This window comes from Rhinopithecus bieti, unplaced genomic scaffold (assembly GCF_001698545.2).
Source record: "Rhinopithecus bieti isolate Rb0 unplaced genomic scaffold, ASM169854v2 scaffold_7398, whole genome shotgun sequence".
NCBI classification, from domain to species: domain Eukaryota; kingdom Metazoa; phylum Chordata; class Mammalia; order Primates; family Cercopithecidae; genus Rhinopithecus; species Rhinopithecus bieti.
The window spans coordinates 2722106-2745388 of record NW_016805783.1 but is presented as its reverse complement, the minus strand read 5'-3'; the positions used below and the strand labels follow the sequence as shown (position 1 = coordinate 2745388).

General features: G+C 36.2%; 1 protein-coding gene and 1 long non-coding RNA gene across 5 annotated transcripts in view; one reads left to right on the top strand and one right to left on the bottom strand.

The window, feature by feature from the left end:
• Positions 1 to 12192, bottom strand: part of LOC108530739 (uncharacterized) — a 27396-nt gene extending 15204 nt beyond the window's left edge. Inside the window, exon 1 of the long non-coding RNA XR_001885937.1 lies at positions 12115 to 12192. This is a non-coding gene — a long non-coding RNA (uncharacterized LOC108530739). The remainder of the gene's footprint in view (positions 1 to 12114) is intronic.
• The window catches only part of FNDC3A (fibronectin type III domain containing 3A), a 222412-nt gene that overhangs the window by 20898 nt on the left and 178231 nt on the right, over positions 1 to 23283 (top strand). For 3 of the 4 annotated variants that reach the window (XM_017873774.1, XM_017873775.1, XM_017873776.1), the window contains exon 2: positions 11125 to 11262. The exons of the other annotated variant lie outside the window; for it this stretch is intronic. In XM_017873774.1, coding sequence (XP_017729263.1) covers positions 11164 to 11262 — 99 coding nt within the window. In that variant the 5' untranslated portion in view covers positions 11125 to 11163. The remainder of the gene's footprint in view (positions 1 to 11124; positions 11263 to 23283) is intronic. 4 annotated transcript variants of the gene reach the window in all.

Below are 23283 nucleotides of genomic sequence, written 5' to 3'. Positions count from 1 at the left end.
TGGTCTGTTAGAGGAACATAAAGAAAGAAATAAAATGCAGAAAATTGAACAATTACAAGAAAAACTTTGCAGACAACTATGTCAAAGAGAGAAGAATGTCACAGTTAGGAACTATAAGGATTAATGGGAAAATTATTTACTTCTCTAAAATCCATATAGTGGTTAATTATCTTTATCTAATAGGCCTTTCTTCTTTCCTGGAGGTATGGGAGAATTCTCGGGTAAATACCCTTCTTAAAATTGTGTCTTATTTTTCTTATTATTTTTTATTTTATTTTATTTTATTTTTTTATTTTTTTTTTATTTTTTTTTTTTTTTTTTGAGACGGAGTCTCGCTCTGCCGCCCAGGCTGGAGTGCAGTGGCCGGATTTCAGCTCACTGCAAGCTCCGCCTCCCGGGTTCACGCCATTCTCCTGCCTCAGCCTCCCAAGTAACTGGGACTACAGGCGCCCGCCACGTCGCCCGGCTAGTTTTTTGTATTTTTAGTAGAGACGGGGTTTCACCATGTTAGCCAGGATGGTCTCGATCTCCTGACCTCGTGATCCGCCCGTCTCGGCCTCCCAAAGTGCTGGGATTACAGGCTTGAGCCACCGCGCCCGGCCCCAAAAATTACTTTTAAAACATTATTAAAGTCATGACAATCAAATGGATAGTACTTAGATTAAAAGAGGTTTTTAAAGACATGGCAAATAGTAGTGTGCACATCTAATACAAATCCTGATTCAATCAAGTTTTAATAAAAATTAACAAGACAATGCAAAATTTGAACACTGACTGCATATTTGATGATTTAAGGAATTGTTAAAGTGTGTGTATGGTAATGGTTTTGTAATTATGTTTTAGAAAGGAGTTCCTATCTTTCAGAGATACTTATTGAAATATTTGCAAATGAAATTTTGGAATGTCCTAGTTGTGTTTCATAATACTACAAGACAGGAAGTGGGGTATAGATGAAACTAGACTGGTCATGAGTTAAAGCTGGGTGATGAGTACATGGGGTTCATTATACTATTATGTTTACATTGGTGTATGTTTGAGATTTTCCACAATAAAAGGTTTTAAGAAAGATGTAGGTTAAATTTAACTCTTACAGCATGATCTGAGAGCGAAATTATCACTTATTACAGTGTTTCAGTGAGAAAATATTTTCCAATTATATCTGACTTTGAAACAAATAATAATAATAACAATAATAAATTCTCAATATGTTGCCCAGGCTGGTCTCAAACTCCTGGGCTCAAGTGGTCCTCCTGCTTCAACTTCTCAAAGTGCTGAGATTACAGTCATGAGCCACTGTAAGGGTCAAAGACCTTTTTATTTGTTTCTTTCATTAAATTATCAGATATATCTGATTTCTAACAGAATACTGCAAAGCAGCCTATTTCTTGATTGAGGACGGCCTTTTTTATTTTCTTTTTAGCATAACACTCTTAGTTGTAGCCTTTTTTTGTACCAAATGTTGTACTGTTTTATACTTCCAATACCCAAAGAAATGAAAAAAGTGAGCATGGGGGAGAGAAAGAAAAGCAAGGAACTGGATTAAGCATAAATCTTTTGAATTATAAAATGTCTTTTTAAAAATTTAATATCAGTCATTGAAAATGATTGATAACACTGTCTTCTTACCATTCTCCTCCCTTCTTACTTTCTCTACCAATATACATTTCTTTTATAAATATAGAAGAAAAAAGCAAGATTGCCTATTATGTCTTCATAAAATTTCACATTAACATATGGAAGTTTAAGGTGAACTGAAGTAATGCATGTAATTATATTTTAAGAGCCATTTTCTGCAGTACAGTTGACATCAAAGAGGGTAATTCAAAGAATTAATTAGTTTTGGCCAAAATATAAAACAACCTAATATCCTGTTCTTATTGTTAAATATAATCTATGAAATACTTGTTTTAGGTTTCTGGTAAGAAATGATAAGATAATTTTGCAGAGTGACTCCCATGACTTTCATCTCAGGAAATTCCACCACAGGTAATTTCAAATACCTTATTTTTAGTCTACTGTAGTCAAGTTTAGAAGATAAAAAATCCAAACGTTAAAAATGAAATAGAAGTCTACATTGGAAAAATACACTTTAGGATATCAGTTCATGAGATAAATTAGTAATCTGGATAAAGTCCAAGTTCTAGCAAAATTTATTTAAATTCTCCTGAAAGGGTGCTTAGATGGTTGAGAAGCCAAATATGTGTGGTTGCCTATGGCTCTTCAAGACTATTAATTTTTAAATCAAAATTTTGATGGTGGTATGAACCATATTCATATTATAAAAAAAAGCCTTGAGAAATAGAGAAAAATGGTTACATAATCTCACCATCTTGATACAATTGCTACTGTAATTCTAATATTTTTATGTAACATTTTGTTCATATGTGTATTTTTAAAAACTCCTAAATTCTAGAGTTAAATGACTAAAACTCCTTGGAGTATAGTCAGCCTTCCATTTCTGGGAGTTTCACATCCACGGAGTCAATCAACCATGGATCGAAAATATTTGGAAAAAAATGGATTGTTGCATCTGTACTAAATATGTACAGACCTTTTCATTATTCCCTGAAGAATACAGTGTCACTATTTACATAGCGTTTATATTGTATTAGGTATTATAAGTCATATAGAGATGATTTTTACATAGCATTTATATTGTATTAGGTATTATAAGTCATATAGAGATGATTTAAAGTATACAGAAGAATGTGCATAAGTTATATGCAAATACTACACCATTTATGTAAGGAGCTTAAGGTTTTGTGGATTTTGGCGTCTTTGGGGATCCTGGCACCAATCCTCTGTAGAAACCAAGGAACAACTGCATATGATAGTCTTGTGGTTTCACAAATGGCTCTGGAGACCTATAGTTTTTAGTTTGAATTAGACACATCAGAAAACCACATCAAAAGACATTGGATTTCAGCAGGGCGTGGTGGCTCACACCTGTAATCCCAGCACTTTGGGAGGCCTAGGTGGGCAGATCATTTGAGGTCAGGAGTTTGAGAGATGGTGAAACCGCATCTCTACTAAAAACAAACAATTAGGTGGGTGTAGTGTCAGGCGCCTGTAATCGCAGCTACTTGGGAGAGAGAGACAGGAGAATTGCTTGAACCCAGGAGGCAGAGGTTGCAGTGAGCCAAGATCACACCACCGCCCACCAGCCTGGGTAACAAGAGCGAGACTCTGTCTCAAGAAAAGAAGACATTGGATGTCTCAATCTAAATGTACAGATTTTTCCTATCAGCACTTCTGTTATGCTATTGCTGTAATCCAAGATGTAATCCCGCTTTGCATTTTCCCACATGCTTTGTAGACAAAAAGAACTGAAGTTTCAAACCCCAGACCAAGCTTATTCTCGTAAGATATCTACCTTAGTTTCTAGGTCTAAGCTGTTGTCATCATGTATATAACAAATCTAGGTGAATTAACAGATATGAATAATAAGGTTAAGGAAGAAAACTAGCAGAATACATGTGTAAGGAAACAACAGATTCAGAATTATGTCCGTGACTGAGTGAGAAAGCATCTAATAGTGTTATGAACTGAATGTATACCTCCCAAAATTCATACATTGAGCCCTAACCACCAATGTGACAGTATGTGGAGGTGGGGCCTTTGGAGATAATTTGGCTTAGATGAGATCATGAGCATGGGGTCCCCATGATCAGATTAGTATCCTTATAAGACGAAGAAGAGACCTGAGCTCGTATGCTCTCTGCCTTGAGGACAAAAGGAGAGGGTAGCCATCTGAGAGCCAGAAAGAGGGCTCTTACCAAAAAGCCAACCATGCTAGCACCCTGATCTTGGACATCTTCGCCTCCATAACTGTTAAAAATTATGTCTGTTGTTTAAAGCACCCAGACTGTTATTTTGCTATGGTAGCCTAAGTTGATTAAGACAGTAATTGGTACTAAGAAATAGGGGATTGCTATAACAGGTACCTAAAAATGTGGAAGTAGCTTTGGAACTGTATAATGGGTAGAGGCTGGAAAGGTTTTGAGGTGTGTCCATAAAAAAAAAAAAAAAAAGCCGAGATTGCTGCAACCAGACTGCTAGGGGCAATTCCAGTGAGGGCTCATAGAGAAAAGAGGAGAGCTGGAGAGAAAGCCTCCATCTTCAAGGAGGACACAAATAATCATGAACAGAATGTTGTTTGAAACATGGGTGATAGGCCATTCTGATGAGGTCTTGGATGGAAATGAGGAGCATGTTTTGGACAGTGGAGAAAAGGCAATCCTTGTAATAAAGTGGCAAACAATTTGACTGAATTGTGTTTATGTTCCAGTGTTTTCTAGAAGGGAGAACTTGTGAACTATTAAATTGGGTATTTAGGTAAAGAGATTTCTAAGCCAAGTGTTGAAGGAGCAATTTGATTGCTCTTCACTGCTTATTCAAGTTGAGCATCCCTAATTTAGAAATCCGAAATATCAAAAATCTGAAACTTTCTGAGCTTTGATATGATGCCACAAGTGGAAAATTCCATCATGTGATGGGTTGCAGTTAAAATAGTCAAAGCTTTGTTTCATGTACAAAATTATTTAAAATATTATGTAAAACTATCTTCTGTCTATGTAGGATGTATATAAAACATAAATGAATTTCATGTTTAGACTTGAGTTTCATCCCTAAGATATTTCATTATGAGTTTGGTCCCAAGCATTTTGGATAAGGGATAGTCAACCTATAGTAAAATGTAAAAAGAGAGAAATGAATTGAATAAAGAATTATTAAGCAATAAGGCACCAGAACTTAAAGATTTGGAAAATTCTCAGCATCTCCATATTACAGAAATGCGAAAGAACATTTGGAAGAGAACATCAAAGGTGTGGCTGGCTGACCATTTGCTAAGGAGATTAGTGTGGGTGTAAACCATGGACCTAATCAGCCATCTCAACTGAAGCCAGGAATAGAGACAGAATTATATTAGAAACACTGCCAGGTGAGATTAAAGGAAATAGAGAACATGGGATAGAATGAAGGAAGGCTGTGAACATGCATGATCATTTCAGAAAAGGGAGAAGGACTCCAAAGGCAATTCAGAGTCATCAGGGCTACTACTCCCACTACAGATCCAAAGTGCATGGGCCCATAGGGTGAGGCTCCTTCCACCTCAGCTTTAAAGGGCAGGACTGCCCTGCAGCAGAGCCTCATGGGAAGGTCCCTGTGAGAGTGCTGCATGGTCAGGGCTCCACCAAGCAGAAGGGACAGGTCACCTCACTGAGCCATGGGAGTGATGCTGCCATTTCAGTGTCTGGAAGGCAGGACCATTACTCCAGTGGATATGGAAAGTAGAGCATTGAATCAAAGATGATGATTCTCAAGCCTTAAGATCTAACGGTATTTGCCTTGGTAGGTTTTGGACTTGCTTGGGACATGTCACCCCTTTCTTTCTTCTGATTTCTCTCTTTTGGAGTGGGAATGTCTGTGCTATGCCTGTCCCACCATTGTCTTTTGCAAATACGTAACATATCTGGTTTCACAAAAGCTGGAAAGGAATTTTGCCTTAGGATGAATTGTACCTCTACCTTCACCCATATCTGATTTAGGTGATACTTAGATGAGACTTTGGACTTTAGAGTTGATACTTCAGTGAGTTAAGACTTTGGGGGCTGTTGGGATAGAATGAAAATGACATGAATTTTGGAAGGTCAGGGGCCGAATATTATAGACTGAATATTAGTGTCTCTCCAGAATTCATATGTTGAACCCCTAAGCCCCAAAATGATAGTATTAAGAGGTGGAGATTTGGGGAGCTAATTACTGAAAATAGTTACGCTTAGATGAGTTCATGAGGGTGAAGCTCCCATGATGTGATTAGTGTTCTTGTATAAGAAGAGTGAGAGACACAAGAGTGTCCTCTCTCCCTCATGTGAGGCAACAGCCAGAAGATAGCCATCTGAAAGCCAGGAAGAGGATCCTTACCAAGAACCAAATCTGCCAGCACCTAGGTCTTAAACTTCACAACCTCCAGAAGTGTGACCAATAAATGTCTGTTGTTTCAGTTACACACTCTGTGTGTGTTTTTTTTTTTTTAGTAGCAGACCAAGTTAAGACAGTTTGTAAATGTTTTCTCCCATTCCATAGAGTACCTCTTTACTCTGTTGATTGTGTCTTCTGATGCACAAAATTTCTAAGTTTAAGTCCTATTTGTCTGTTTTTGCCTTTGTTACGTGTGCTTTTGCCATCATATCCAAGAAACAATTGCCAAATCCAAAGTCATGAAGCTTTTCCCTGTGTTTTCTTCTAGAAGTTCTACAGTTTGGTTCTTACATTTGGATCTTTAATCCATTTTGAGTTAATTTTTGTATATAGTGTAATATAATCCAAATTCATTCTTTTGCATGTGGCTATCCAGTTTTTCATACATCATTTGTTAAAGAGACTGTCCTTTCCTCATTGAATGATCTTGGCACCCTTGTTGAAGATTATTTGGTCATATATGCTAAGGATTTGTTTCTAGGCTCTCTATTCTATTTCACTAGTCTATTGTCTTCCTTTATGCCAGTACCACACTGTTTTGATTCCTATGGCTTTGTAATACGTTTTGAAATCAGGAAGTGTGAGTCCTTCAAGTTTGTTTTCTTTCAAAATTGTTTTGGCTATTTGGGATCCCCTGAGATACTAGAATTTTAGAATGGATTTTTCTTTTCCTACAAAATAAGCTATTGGGATTTTGATAGGGATTGCATTGAATCTGCATATTGCTTTGGATAGTATGGGCATCTTAACAATATGAAATCTTACACTTTGTGAACATGGGTGTTTTCTGCATTTGTGTTTTTAATTTCTTTCAGCAGTGTTTTGTAGTTTTCAGTGTATGGCTTTCACCTCCTTGATTAGGTTTATTCCTAAGTATTTTATTCTTTTGGTTGCTATTGTAAATAGAATTTTTTAAATTTCTTTTTCAAATTTTCATTGTTATATGTACAAACAATGGATTTTTATGTGTTGATTTTGTATTCTGCAACTTTGCTGAATTCACTTATTAGTTCTAACAGTTTTTTTTGTGTGTGTGTGTGTAATCTTTAGGGTTTTCTGCCTGTAAGATTATATTATCTGTGAATAGAGGTAATTTTATTTCTTCCTGTCCAGTTTAGATGCCTTTTATTTCTTTTTCTTGCTCAGTTGCCCTGGGTAGAACTTCCAGTACTGTGTTGAATAGAAATAGCAAAAGTGAGCATCCTTGCCTTTTCCTATCTTAAAGGAAAAACTTCCAGTCTTCCACCAGTGAGTGTGATCTTTCCTGTAGGTTTTTCATATACGGCCTTTATTTTGTTGAGGTATATTTCTTCTACTATTAGTTTATTGAGTGTTTTTTATTATGAAAGGGTGTTGAATTTGTCAAATGCTTTTTCTACATCAGTTGAGATGATCATGTGGTAACTTTAACCTTTAAAAATAATTTTTTGAAGGATAATATACATAAAGAAGTGCATATATGATCAGTATACAGCTTAGTGAATAACTTAATGCTAATCATCACATAACAGCCCCCCAAGTCCATAGTATAGTACCATCACCCAAGGAACTGCCTTCATGCCTTGCCCATGTTCCCATTGTTTCTTCCTTGTCAAAGGCAACCACTGTCCTGACTCTTAATACCATAAATTGTTTTTTTCTGTTTTTCAACCTCCTGTAAATAAAATTGTGCAGCCTGTATTCTTCTGTGTTTTTCATGAATGTTGTGTTTGTGAGATTTATCCACGTTGTTTCCTGTATCACTAGTTCATTAATTTTCATTGCTGCATATAGTCCATTGAATGAAACAGCCACAGTTTATTTACAGAGGACCTTTAGGGCTATTAACAAGTAATGGCTCCTATGAGCCTTCTTGTATCTACCAGGAATCTAATAGCTGGATCATACCTGGGTCATAGAGGATGAATATGTTCAACCTTAGTAGATAATGTCAAACTTTTCCTAAGTGATTTTACGAAATTTTCATTTCTGTTCCATACGAGTTTGCCTCCATAACCTCATTATCACTTGATAGTCTTTTTCATTTCATTTTATTGGCCTCTTGCATTTCCACTTTTTTTATTTTTGAGACAGGGTCTTGCTCTATCGCTCAGGCTGGAGTGCAGTGGCATGATCTCGGCTCACTGCAACCTCCACCTCCCAGATTCAAGTGATTCTCCTGCCTCAGCCTCCCGAGTAGCTGGAATTACAGGCACCTGCCACCACACTCAGTTAAGTTTTTTATGTTTAGTAGAGACAGGGTTTCACCATGTTGGCCATGCTGATCTTGATCTCCTAACCTCAAGTGATCTGCCTACCTCAGCCTCCCAAAGTCCTGGGATTACAGACATGAACCACTGCCCAGCCACATTTCTGCTTTTGTGGAGAGTAGATTCAAGTCTCTTATTATTTTGCTATCTTTTTTAAAAAATAATTTGTAGGAGGCTGGTATATATTCAAAATGTATGCTCTTTTTTAGAACATATGTTGTAAATATCTTTTTTCAGTTTGTGATTTACCTTTTCATTCTCTTAAAGCTTTTTAAAAGAAATTACAGTTAATTCTAATGAAATCCAATATATTGTTTTTTCTTTATGTTTTAAGAAATGTATTTTATATCTTGTTTAAGAAATCTTTCTCTGTCCCAAGGTTATGAAGATATTCTGCGTTATCTTTTAGGACCTTTTCTTTGGTTAAACCTTGTATGTTCAGATCTGCAACCTCTCTTACATTTAAAACAACATTGTTTAATTTGACACTAATTAAAATATTAGACCTACAAAAAAAAAAAGTTGCAAGAATAGTACAAAGATATCCAGGTTTTTTTCACCCAGAGTCTGCAAATGTTTATTTATGTATTTTGCAAGATTCCACATGCAACACTGATCCAAACATTAATATTTCACATTATTGCTACATAAATAAATGTTGACATATCAACAGTGATATGCTGGAGCTGTCTTAACTTGTGTACAAAAGTTGGTTGTTAAAATTCAGGAATTTGCAGGTCAATTTAAAATCATTGGTAGTTTGAAGTGGGCTGTGGCAGGGAAGTATTTACTCTGTGGACGTTAATACATGCTGTAAGTTATTTCTATTCTTTTTAAAAATACATCAAATATTACATTATAAAAAATAAAAATAAGTGTATAACTAAAACTAAGAGGCTGTTTGAGGTCACAAGATAAGACTAGAATGTAGAAAGTGAGTAGTAACAAAATTAGAAGTAATTTACTGAAGGAAGAAACTGACAGTATTCTCTACAGAAGGAATGAAAGGAATGTCTGGTTTCTAAATGCCAGCATTTGAGTTGCAGGGTAAAAGTTTTGAATTTGCAAGCTTAAATAAAACCAACTACTTTGGGTGTGATAGATATGGCCATACAATAAACCAATTTATAAATGAAACTTTAGTGTGTCCTAGTTTTAAAAAGACTAAAATGAAAGATAATACCTTAGGCAAATTGACCAATGTGTTGAAAATTTTAAAAAGGTAATGGCTTAAATGGAATGGTAAATATTGAAATATAGCATGTGGCTCTATACCCAATCTCTAATACCACTAGTATTGGAATTAAGTTGAAGATTCAAAAGAAAATCTGTATTTCTATTTGTAAAACTACCAGTCTATCTCTTGAAACAAAACTGTGGTTATATCTTCATTGTTACATTCTAAAATTTAATAATGGCAGCCTGCAGTTTTAGCTGAACCTAGTGTATAGAATACTGCAAATAGAATAAAATGACAGAATTTAAATGGCTCAGTGGTTTTTATTTTTTAAAATTTATTAAGAAAATTGAATTGCCTACAAAATCTCTCTTTTTAATCCCAAATTAGCTTCTTGGAAATGTTTCTTACACTAACTGTTGTGATATGCAAGTGGGAGAAATAATACATTTATTGTTTCTCATAATTCTTTGTATATTCCACAGAGCAACATTATTAGACAAGATTTAAAGTACTTAGTGATTTTATTGGACTTTAAGTAATATAGGAATACAGGTTATGCCAGAAGTTAGATTTGCATTAGTTTATATATAAACATGTTTAAAGAATATGCATTTTCATGAGGCAGTTAAATAATATAAAATGACACATTTTATATTATTGTGGTATTAATTATGAAATCTTTAAGTAGATACCTATACTGAATAATTTTTAAAACATTATAGTAGTTGTTGTATATCTACATGAAAAATTATTTTCAAGCTAAATCAACTTGTGAGGTTCGGCAGAGTCAGGATTTTAAATAAATAACATGAATTTAATCTCTTATAAAAGTTAACCCTCTTGACACTACTGAATTGTAGAATGCTGTAAACATTCCAAAATGTTTATTTAAATTTTCAATATAGATTCAGTGTATTTATTATTATACTCAATTTGCTCATCTTGAAATGTAATTTGCTGATGTTTTATTAGTTAACTTTGTATATGATAGACTAATATTGCTTACATTATATTTTACTTTTATTTTTGTATGTGATACTGTCTGTACAGTTAAAGATTTCTAAATGTATATGTTTTTTCATTGACATTATTGATTTATTGTAAATAGGTATCACTTAGAAAAGAGTAATACAACCAAAATAAATAAGAGCTTGAAACTTCAAACTTGAAGGTTCTTCAGTAATCCTGAGCAGATTTTTCTACCATTGTGTTTTGTCTGAGGAATCAGTGAAAAATCATTATTATTCTTGTGTTGCTCCTAGAGACAGATAGGGTGATGAGGGGGATTGAGTCTTCATAATTACCTTGTCTGCCCATAGAAAAAAATTAGTGACAGTTGCCTCACTGAATCACTGTATTTTAGTGCCTATCCCAGTGTTTAGATTAAGTAGTGGTGGTTAAATTAAATAAAATATTATATAAAGATGGAAGGGATGGAGAGACAGACATAGAATTTAAATAGAGCCTGCTGATATTCTCTTTAATATATAAACTTACTGACTACTTTGACAAACAAAGTAATTTGAATTGTAAGAAATGTATTTCCTTAAATGGCTTATTGATTGGAAAAAAAAAAGTAGTCAACAGAGTATTCTAGAATTTCTTTTGACAAGAATATCTTTTTAGGTTAAAAAATGAAACATCTTCAATGTACAATGTTTTACTATATTTTAAGGATGTACTTACAAATGACTATATATGTTTGTTTTTCAGAGTTGGAGCGTTATTCAGTATATTAATGTCTTATTGATAATGGCAGAACATCCACCACTACTGGATACAACTCAGATCTTAAGTAGTGATATTTCTCTTTTGTCTACCCCTATTGTAAGTGCAGATGGAACACAACAGGTAAGAAAACTGAAATATTTATTTATGTTGAATACACATATATTTATGCAAAATTTAAAACAAATCACAATAGTGAGTTCCTGTTAATTCGTGTTTTAAATTCCCAGTTCAAAATGTTGTTCAGTTTTATAAGATGATAAACATAATGAGACTGTTTTTGAAGTCTCTTCTAAAATGTCTTGTGAATTAATGGCCAGATTTTTTTTTTTTTTTTTTTTTTGTTGAGACGGAGTCTCGCTTTGTCGCCCAGGCTGGAGTGCCAGTGGCCGGATCTCAGCTCACTGCAAGCTCCGCCTCCCGGGTTTACGCCATTCTCCTGCCTCAGCCTCCCGAGTAGCTGGGACTACAGACGCCCACCACCTTGCCCGGCTAGTTTTTTGTATTTTTTAGTAGAGACGGGGTTTCACCGTGTTAGTCAGGATGGTCTCGATCTCCTGACCTCGTGATCCGCCCGTCTCGGCCTCCCAAAGTGCTGGGATTTACAGGCTTGAGCCACCGCGTCCGGCCCCAGATTTCTTATGTGTATATTTAGTTGCCTTCAAGTTGTTTTTGTTTTCCTTTAGACAAATAGTGTGCTAGTCCCTGAGTTTAGCCTTGTACCTTAATGATTATTATAAATCATTTCAAATCGTTATGAAATTATGATTTTTGCCTACTATGTAGTAATAAAACATTGTCTTTTCCTTCCCATTCTCCTCTCCCTTCCAAAAGTAAATACACAATTCCTGAAAAGCTGATAGATTTTTTTCCCCAGCTCAGGTCTTTATTTAAAATGTTGTGGTTGCACTGATTTCACTATTCCCACAGTAATCCTAAAAGGGATAGGAATAATAAGCTTTCACAAGTACTTACTATGTGTCAGGCAATGTGCTTCATTCTCACAACTATCTTATATGGTAGGTATTTAACAGTAGGTGAGGAAACAAACACTAAGAACGTAATAAATGATAATGAGGAAGAGAAGGAACAGTTTAGGTGCCCATTATGTAATAAACATTGTGCTAAGAGCTTTATGATCTCATTTAATTCTTTCAACAATTCTATGAGGTAGGTACACCTGCCCGTATTTTGCAGCTGAAGCAAAATGAGTTTCAGAAAGGCTTAAATAACTTGTTCAGCATCATACAAAGCTTATGCTCCTGTTACTCATACTGCCTCCCTGGGAAACTTTAAAAAAAAGAAAGTCAGATGTTCTTTATAAACTTAGTATCTATAGTAGGTAATTATGATTTGCTTACAAGATGAAGGGCTATTAATTATTCTGTTCTGTGTAAACATGGCAAAAAGTGTTGTGTCCTGGTTTTAATTGTTGTACATGCTCTGATCCCAGCAATTTCATTCCACGAACTTGCTTTTCATGGTCAAATTTAAGTCTGGTAAGATTTTCTGCTCACAAAAATAGTAGATGTGGCAGGTATTCATTTACTTTATGAGGTTGTCCAAGTGCCTTCAGTTATCATTTGTTGCCTCAGGCCAGTCACTAGTTTCAAGTTGTTGATAATCTAATGTATAAAAGAATCTATTAAGCAGTTAATTACGGTACATTGATATAGTTGCTATAGTTGTATATTCTATTAAGGGGAAGACAGCAGGCTGAAATAACTCCGTGATGTCATCCCAAGACTTTTCTCTCCTTCCCCCAGAAGGAAATTTGGTTAGCAGAATTTTTTTGAAATCTTGAAGGCACCATGGCTATCATGTAACAGTAGTGGTGTAGATTGTTATAGAGAAAGGATCTGGGAATAGAAGAACCTACTAGCAAGATTTAAAGGAGCAGGTGGAGTTGGGAGGTCTAGGGACAGGTTTTTTGGTAGAGTTTAAAAACAAACAAACAGATTTCAGGAAGTGTGTAGTAAAGCCTTGAATTCTAACTAGCAGGTTGCATGTAGTTCAGTAGGGAGAGAGCTAAACACGAGTGGAAGAAAACACTGGACTGGCATGATAGATTTGGATTTGATTTTGGTTGCCGAAGACAAGTTACTTAACTTCTCTGAATATGTTTGCTTCTCTAGAAAATTGAGGTAATAATATCTTAAAGTAGTTATAGCTATGTGGGTGAAATGAGCCTGAAGGAGCTCAGTAAATGTTTGCTGAATCCTAAATAAAGCACTCAATAAATGTTTAAAAGACTGAAGAAACTTTAGATATCCCAGTCAGGATTTAAATAAATAGAGATAGTTATAATAAGCAGTGGATCAGAAAACGTGGAGATAGTTATGAAGGATGCATATGAAGTGTAAAGAGTGAACCGATGGCTATGGTAGAATGTAAGGGACTATATACAAAGTAGATAATAATTAGAGGTGGGAGGGCAATAAACTTGACAGCGGACATTTCTTTGTCTTAACACAAGAACTTATTGATATGCCAAGTTATAGCTTACCAATGGAGATATGACACAACTTAGTTGATGCCTGTTTAGCCACAGACTAAAAGACTGTTCTTGATAGATGGAAGTGTCATGCACAAGCATGATGTTAAAAATTCAAGATGACATATTTTGTCCCTTGTCTTGACTTTTCTTCAGAATATTACGCTGTATGGAATGATTTCTCTTCTACTCTTGGGATCAAATTAACTTTCTTGTAGTTGGCTATTAAGGTTATCTGTCTCCTCATTAATATTTTCTGGTTTAATACAGTAAACATATTTTCTACTGTATCATGTTACACACAGTGGGTCTTTTGGCTTATGAATTATATAAGAGGGAATCTCTCCTGACGTCACTGCTGGTGTTGCCTTTAGGGAGACTGTAATAGGCATTTATTATTCATTTTGAAAAGCAGCTTATGAACCTTTTTTGTGATTATGGAATCTGCCTCCCTTTTTCATTATTATAATAGACTTTATTTTTAGAGCAGTTTTAGGCTTATAAGAAAAATTGAGCAGACAGTACAAAGTTCTCATATACCACCTCTTCTCCAGTTTCCTCATTTGTTAATATCTTGTATTAGTGAGATATATTCGTTACAACTAAAGAACCAGTATTGATGCACTATTATTAAGTAAGGTCCATAGGGTTCACTCTTGGTGTTATACAGCGGTTCTTCAGGTCTTAACAAGTGGGTAATGTTATGTATCATTACAGTATCATACAGAATAGTTTCACTGCCCTAAAAATCCCGTGCTTCACCTTTTCATTCTTCCTTTACTCCCCCCAAATCCTTAGCAACCACTGATCTTTTACTTTCTCTCTATAGCTTTATGTTTTTGAGAATGCAATACAGTATGTAGCCCTTTCAGACTGGCTTCTCCCACTTAGCATTATGGTGTAGATATTTTCTTTCCTTGGCTTAATAGCTCATTTGTTTTTCATTATTGAATAATACTTCATTGTATAGATGGACCAGTTGTTTATTCACTTGTCTGTTGAAGGACATCTTGGTCACTTCCAGCTTTAGGCTGTCATAAATAAATCTGCTTTAAACATTCATGTGCAGATTTTTGGGTGTACATAAGTTTTAATTCATGTAGATAAATACCTAGGAACGTGATTGCTGGATTGTGTGGTAGGACTGTGTTTAGCTTTGTAGGAAACTATGAAGCTGTCTTCTAAGGTGGCTGTACCATTGTACATTCTTTGTTACATGATTGACTTGAGATATCTTTTCCTGATAGCAGAAGGAAAGCCTGTATGAATGTGTGTGCCCTGTTAGAATCTCCAAACCAGTTTTACAGAACATGAGCTTCAAGCACAATTGGAATGCTCAGTTCTATTCTCTATTGCCACCATCTAAAGAAAATTTCAGATGTTTTAGTTTCTTGTGTGGTTTATCAGTTTACTAATGTATCTTCTCTTAATTTCTACTTATTTACCTTCCAAAAGGATTGAATGCATTTAAAGTTTTGGTTAAGAGCTTTAAAAATTTAGCCTGCTTATTATACTTTTTTTTTTTTTGAGACGGAGTCTTGCTCTATCGCCCAGGCTGGAGTGCAGTGGCCGGAACTCAGCTCACTGCAAGCTCCACCTCCCAGGTTTACACCATTCTCCTGCTTCAGCCTCCCGAGTAGCTGGGACTACAGGCGTCCGCCACCTCGCCCGGCTAGTTTTTTGTATTTTTTAGTAGAGACAGGGTTTCACTGTGTTAGCCAGGATGGTCTCGATCTTCTGACATCGTGATCCGCCCGTCTCGGCCTCCCAAAGTGCTGGGATTACAGGCTTGAGCCATCATGCCCGACTATTATACTTTATTATACCTTCTCCATTGCATTAATTTTTAAAAATTATTTTTATAACTTCCCGTCTCATTTGTACCCATGGGATTTTAATTTACAGAAGTAACTTTTAAGAGATGGCACACAGAGGCTAATGCCATTGAAAGAAATTTTTATTACTTAAATTTCCCAAAGAAAGGGGTGTATCATGTCATACAGGCAGGGCCAAGGGATAAGCAGCACGTTTTCATCAGGAGGCAGAAGAAGGCATGAGGAGAAAGCCTGGACCAAACCTTTTGTTGGGGTTTTCACAGGAAAGGCAAGGCGAAATAAATAGTGTTGGATTGGCTAGTTTCAATAATTCTGACTATCTTTGGGCTGTAAGGGTGATTCCTGGTAGCCCGGTACCTGGCCCGGGATGATTTGGGGTAGAGTAAATATTGGCTTGGTGTGTAAAAGTTAGATAAGGTGGTTGGCACTATAGACTTGGGATTGGATGGTTTGCATATAAGAAGTATGCCCCTGGCCAAGCCTTTTGTTATCTATAAGAATTGGCTATCCCTGTGAGGGGCCATCTCTCCCCAGCAAGTGAGGCCACAGGTGCCAGAACATCAGGAATACAGAAAATAAGAAAATAGGGTTAATAGAATTGGCCCTGTGATTAATGGATGCCAATGGACAAATAAAGAATCTAAGAAAACACAGAACATGCCCTCAGCTTTTTAAAACCTGTTTTAAATTATGAAGTATAACATATATTTATAGAAAAGTACATAAAATAAGCATGAAATATAGCGTATGATTATAAGGCATAAATCTTGTAACTACAAGCCAAGCTAAGAGATACAATACTGCCAATACCTTAGAAATTGCTTATGTGTTTCTTCCGCATCATAACACCCTCTCTCCTTCAAGGTTACCACTACCCTGACTTTTATGATAATTGCTTACTGACTTTTCTTTCTAGTTTTTATTTGTATACACTTCACTATACAACAATAGTGTAGTTTTGCCAATTCTTGATATTTACATAAATTAAACTATTTATTCTTTTGTGACTTGCTGATCTTATTCAATGTTGTTTTAAAGATTCCTCCTTACTGTTGTTGAAATTTGTTCTTTTTAGTTTGCTGTGTAAGATTCTATTATGTGTGAATATAACTAAATGTATTCATTTATCTGTTCTCTTCTTGATGACCATCTTGGGGGTTTCTAGTTTGGGATTATTTTGAACAATGCTTTTTTTCTTTGATTTATCAAACTGTTAGTATATATTCTGGCCACAAGTTCTTAGTTAGTCATAAGTGTAGTGAATATTCTCTCTTGTTCTCCTGTTCTAGTTGTCTTTTCACTCTCTTTGATGTCTTTTTTTTTTTTTTTTTTTTGAGGCAGGGTCTCGCTCTGTCACCCAGGCTGGAGTGCAGTGGCATGATCTCGGCTCACTGCAACCTCTGCCTCCCAGGTTCAAGCGATTCTCCCGCCCAAGGCTCCCAAGTAGCTGAGATCACATGCGTGTGCCACCACGCCAGGCTAATTTTTGTATTTTTAGTAGAGATAGGGTTTTACCATCTGTTGTTGGCCAAGCTGATCTCAAACTCCTGACCTCAAGTGATCCGCCCGCCTCGGTCCTCCAGAGTGCTGGGATTACATACGTGAGCCACTGGCGGCTGGCCTCTTTGGTGTCTTCTGATGGATAGTCTTTAATTTTAATGTGGTCAGATTTACCAATTCTTTTCTTCTAGAGTTAGTGTTCTGTTTCTTCTCTCTCTACAAAAAATTTAAAATTTAGCTGAGTGCAGTAGTATATAACTATAGTCCCAGCTACTCAGGAGGCTGAAGTGGTAGAATCACTTCAGCCCAGGAGGTCGAGGCTACACCGTGCCATGATTATGCCACTGTACTGGCGGGGGCAACAGAGCAAGACCTTGTCTCAAAAAAAATGTTTAAGGTATTTGTGAACAGGAATTCCCTGTACTGAGGCAATGAAACTATTTCTAAAAATATATTCTAAAACTATACTTTTGCCTTGAACTTTTATTCTAAAGTCCACTAGAGTTGATTTTTGTGAACTGTATCAAGCATAGGTCCAATTTGACTATTTTTCCATATATGTGTATACTCAATTATTTCAGCACTGTTTATTGAAAATATTGTTTTCCTGTTGCTCCACAATGGTACTTTTGTCATGTATCTATGATACATTGTTACAGAGATGATCACATATCTCACATATTTGTAGGGTTATATATGGATTTTTAATTCTCTTTCATTGATCTGTTTTATTATCTCTGTGCCAAGAATACGCCACGTCTTCGTATCTGGTAAGCAAGCCATCCCACCTTATTCTTTGAGAAGGTCTTGGTATTCTTGAGCCTTTATATTTACATATAAATTTTAGAATTAGCTTATCAGTACACACATACATGCGCACACACACACGCAACACCTGCTGAGTTTGATTTAGATTACCTTGAATCTGTAGATTGATTGAGGGAAGAATTGGCATCTTTACAATATTGAATTTTCCAGTTGTTGAAGCTGGTGTATTCATCCATTTATTTAGGTTTTTAATGTCACAATGAAGTTTTATAGTTTTTCCCATAAAGGTCTTTAATATCTTTTGTTAAATTTATTCCTGGGCACTTGAGTTTTTATATGCTATTATAAATTTTGTGTGTGTGTGTGTATGTGTATCATTTTCTGTTCCCGGTGAGTTAGAAGTACAGTTTATTTTTCTATATTGCTTCAATGTCCAGCAACCTCGCTATACTCTTACTCATTTTGAGACTTGTTCTTAGTCTCAAAGAGAGTATTTTCAGCATATTATTAAGCATGATGTTTATTATACATTTTTATACATATTCTTTATAAGATCTAAAAGGGTAAGCCAGGTGCAGCGGCTGACACCAGTAATCCCAGCATTTTATGAGGCTGGGGCGGGCAGATTGCTTAAACATAGCAGTTGGAGACCAGACTGTGCAACATAGTAAGACTTCATTTGTACTAAAAATAAAATTAGCCAGGTGTGGTGGCACACACCTGTAGGACCAGCTACTCAGGAGGCTGAGATGGGAGGATCACTTGAACCTGGGAGGTTGGGTCCGCAGTAAGCTGTGATTATGCCACTGTGCTCCAGTCTGGGCAACAGAGTGAGACCCAGTCTCGTATTTTCTACATTTCTAAGATAATGATATATTTTTCCTTCAAATTTTGATGTCATAATTTACATTAATTTTTGAATGTTTAACTGATACTGTATTTCTGGTTAAACCTAACTTCATTGTGATACATTGTTCTTTTAATGTATTGCTGGATTGGGGTATGCCAATATTTTTTCTTGAATTTTATTTTTAGTCTGTGTTCATGAGTGAGATTGTGCTGTAATGGGCTTTTCCCTAATATACTGAGTTGGTGTCAAAGATGTGCTAACTTCATGAACTAAACTGTGGAGTTTACCCTTTTGTTTCTTATTCTTTGGTTAAATTTGTATTTGTTTTAAATTGTTTCTTTCTTATTTGGTATAACTTGTTCAGTGAAATCTTCTGAGCCTAAGTTTCTTTGACTGAAGTATAGAAATGAAGAAGCACATCAGATGCACACTATGAATACTTCATCTTAAGTTTGGAAGTACATTTTTGTAATACTGAGGTAATCTCTGTATATTTGTTACATAAGTGGTAAATGATTAAGAAAAAACGAGGCCGGGCCGCGGTGGCTCAAGCCTGTAATCCCAGCACTTTGGTGAGGCCGAGACGGGCGGATCACGACTCAGGAGATCGAGACATCCTGGCCTAATACGGTGGAAACCCCGTCTCCTATTAAAAATACAAAACTAGCGGGCCGAGACGAGGCGGGCCCCTGTAGTCCCAGCTACTTGGGAGGCTGAGGCAGGAGAATGGCGTAACCCGGGAGGCGGAGCTTGCAGTGAGCTGAGATCCGGCCACTGCACTCCAGCCTGGGTTGGCAGAGCAAGAATCTGTCCTCAAAAAAAAAAAAAAAAAAAAAAAAAAAAGAAAAAATGAGGCCGGCGCGGTGGCTGAGCCTGTATCCCAGCACTTGGGAGGCCGAGGCGGGCAGATCACCGAGGTCAGGAGATCGAGACCTCCTGGCCTAACATGGTGAAACCCCTCTCCTACTAAAAAATACAAAAAAAAAAAAACCTAGCCGGGCGAGGTACTGGCGCCTTGTAGTCTCAGCTACTCGGGAGGCTGAGGCATGGAGAATGGCGTGAACGCCGGGAGGCGGAGCTTGCAGTGAGCTGAAGATCCGGCCACTGCACTACTCCCGCCCCGGGCCACAGAGCGAGGAAAAAAAAAAACCCTCCGTCTCAAAAAAAAAAAAAAAAAAAAAAAAAAAAAAGAAAAAGAAAAAATTTTTTTAAATAAATTTAATAAGAACTATTTAAGCACTTATGATCAGGCATTTGATGCATTTAAAATAAAATTTATTGATGTTATTAATGCAGAATAAAATGTTTAAGGAGAGTGAAGCTAGGGAAAGAAAATATTGTAATAACAGAAAAAAAACGTGAATTAAGGTCATATTAATGATACACGATTTAAGAAATATTAAGGAGGTAAAATTGGTGAACAAGTCATAGAACAAAACTAAGAGAGAGGATAAAAATTTCCCCAGGCTTTTCTTTGAAAATGTGAATGGATAGCAAGACCATGTACTAAGTTAAGTCTTATCAGTCAGAAAAGGCAAGATTATTTTATGGTAACAAATAGCCTCTTAATCTCCGTAGTTTACCAAAAGGTTTATTGCTCATATAGCATGTCCTTCACAGGTTTGCTGTGGCTGTGAGCCACATAATCTTCACCTGAGACCCAGCCCTTATGTAGAATGTTGCTGGTATCCTGGTGAACTACATGCTGATCTCCATTCCATTTTATTGACCAACACAGGGCACATGGCCAAACTTGCCATCAGTGCTGGGGGGTTATAATAGCAGCTACTGTTTGAGCCCTTACCATGTGTTCAGACACTGTGGCAAGTCATGCATTATTTCATTTAATCTACATGACAATTCTTAGAAGTAGCTTTAATATTTCCGTTTCATAGAAACTAAGAATCAGAAAGGTGTTAACTTGTTACTAGGTTAAGTAACATAGCTTCTGAAAGGCAAAAACCAGGATTCAAAGCTAAGTCTTTAAAATTCCTGGTCTTTTATCATGGTCTTAATCACTGTAAAACAGTAAATTAATGGATTAAATTTCAGGAAAAGATCTGATTTGAACCAGAGACACAGAAATTATCAAAATAGTTGGGATAGTGAAACCATAGGAATTAATGAGTTTTTTCATACTGAGGGAATTTCCATTTGATATGGTAAAAAAAAGAGAGTCATTTCTGATATAACACCCTAGTGAGTAGGCCTATGTAAGTGGTATTAAAATGATTAATATATACTGCCAAAATGAAAGTAGGTTTATATAATACTACACCTTAACTTGAACACACTAGAGCTTTTCAAAGCCCCCATATGAACATCTTATTCCGCAGCTTTTCCTTTCCAAGTTTTTGGTTAGCTTCTTGTTTTCCCGATTGTTATTGTCACCATAAGCCAACTGTGATGTTAAACCAACTGCCACTGATTGTTTTAGACATGCTTCCCAGGGGGAAAGCTATTTGCAGTAAGGGAGCTCTGAGTTAGGACAAATCAAGACAAGCCTTGGGACTGACTGGGTGTTTTCAGGGAACTGCCAGACAGGTCAAATATGACAGTTCTTTTGGAGATGAGATTTGTATGGTGTTCCAAACCATTCTGTCCCTTCCAGTGGCTGCTAGCCTGCTGGCTTTTACTGCTGCTGTGATTCTGAGACTTTTCCAAGGCTTCTGTGAAGCTAGGTAGACGGAGTAGGAAATAAAGCAAAATAAAATGACATAAAGCTCACTGTCCATATCAGGATCTAGCTGTTTTCCCTGAACATACTGTTGCAAGCCTTTGGTTAATTTCTAGAGTTCTGAAAAAAGTTAGTTTTGACAATTTACGCCTGTGTTCTTACTGCTGTTATGAAGGAATGGATTTTTGGAGGTTAACACTGTGTCATTCCTAATGATGTCATCCAAAATGGAGTTTTTATGGAATAAAAATGCTGTTTGATCAGTGTAGGACTAATTCTCTATGTAATATAGCGTTTTTCTAGTTTCATTTTATATTTTTATATTGGTATCTAAACTTTGGAAAACAGTGTTTATTATTTACCAACAAGTACAATGAATCAGTTAATTCATCACATGACTGTATGTATAGAATAAAACTATGTTCAAAGCCTGCTGGGTGAACAATTGTAAAAAAAAGGTATTTTTTTTTTCATCTGACTCAGATCCTTACTTCAGAAATTTGCAATGAATTTCACAGGTCAACAAGTTTCCTTACTTGAGGGCCCTCATCATTTTGGTTGATACATGTTAAGCTTTCATGCATAGCAGGCTCTTTGTTGGACCCTTGATCGAGAATTGTCTCAAAGACATTCAGAGCATTTTGTCCAGCGGAAACTAAAGACAAACCAGAAAAAGCAGAGTGGGGTAGGGGAGTAAAGGTGCTTTCCCCTTTTTACACTGCCTAAAACAAACCTAAAAGCAAAGCTCTACATGTTTGTTTCTGAGATTAGCTTTTACATAATGTTACTTTGGATTAAACTTTATCTTCATGGAAGTTGTGTTTGGTTTAAATGGAAATAAGAAGGGAAACTTTAACTAATAACCAAAATCAAATATAAAACTTTAAAAGTGATCACATTTTAAGTTCAAAAGTTATAAATTTGTAAATATTTGCATTTAATAATCTGATCACTTACACACTGTAACCTAATAGTCATCTGTAGTTGGGATAGTGAAACATAACCAAGTAAATATAAAAGATAGTATAAATGTATTTAAACAATTTTTTTCTGTCTGATTTAAAAGTAATTTGCAGAAAGCAATACTTATACACTGTTGGTTGGCTTATAAGGTATAAAAATGTAATTAGTGTTATAGCACAGAGGATGGGAGAGGGAACTGAGGTTAGAGGAGCACTGTTTTTTACATACAATTAGAATTAATTGGATCAACATTGTTACGAGTTAAGAGGTTAGTTATAATCGCCAGGGCATCTACTAAGAAAATAAAAGAATGTAACAAAAGAAACAACAGGAGAATTAAAATAGAACATCAGAATATATTTAACATTATAAAAAGGCAAAAATGGAGGAATTGAGGAACAAAAAAGATATCATACATAAAACAGAGCAAAATAGCAAACTGATAAGGCAAATCCTACCTTATCATTAAGTACATCGCATCTAAATGGATCAAACATGACAGTGAAAAGACAGTTATTGACAGAATGGATGAAAATTCAGGCGCAATGGCTCACACCTGTAATCCCAGCACTTTGGAAGGCCAAGATTGGTGGATCACCTGAGGTCAGGAGTTTGAGACCAGCCTGGCTAACATGGCAAAACCCTGTGTCTACTAAAAATAACAAAAATCGCCAGGTGTGGTGTCACCCATCTGCAGTCCCAGCTACCCAAGAGGCTGAGGCAGGAGAATCGCTTGAACCCGGGAGGCAGAGGTTGCAGCTAGCCAAGATTGTGCCACTGCACTCTAGCCTGGGCAACAGAGTGAGACCCTGTCTTAAAAAATTCATGATTTAACTATGTGCACTCTGTAAGAGACACTCTTTTTATTTTTTAAGAGACAGGGTCTTGCTCTATTACCGGGCTGAAGTGCAGTGGTGCCATCGTAGCCCTGAGCTCAAGTGATTCTCCTGCCTCAGCCTCCTAAGTAGCTGGGACTCCAGATGCATCCAGCTACACCCAGCTAATTTTTTAATTTCTTGTAGAAACTGAGTCTCACTTGTTGCCCAGGCTGGTCTCA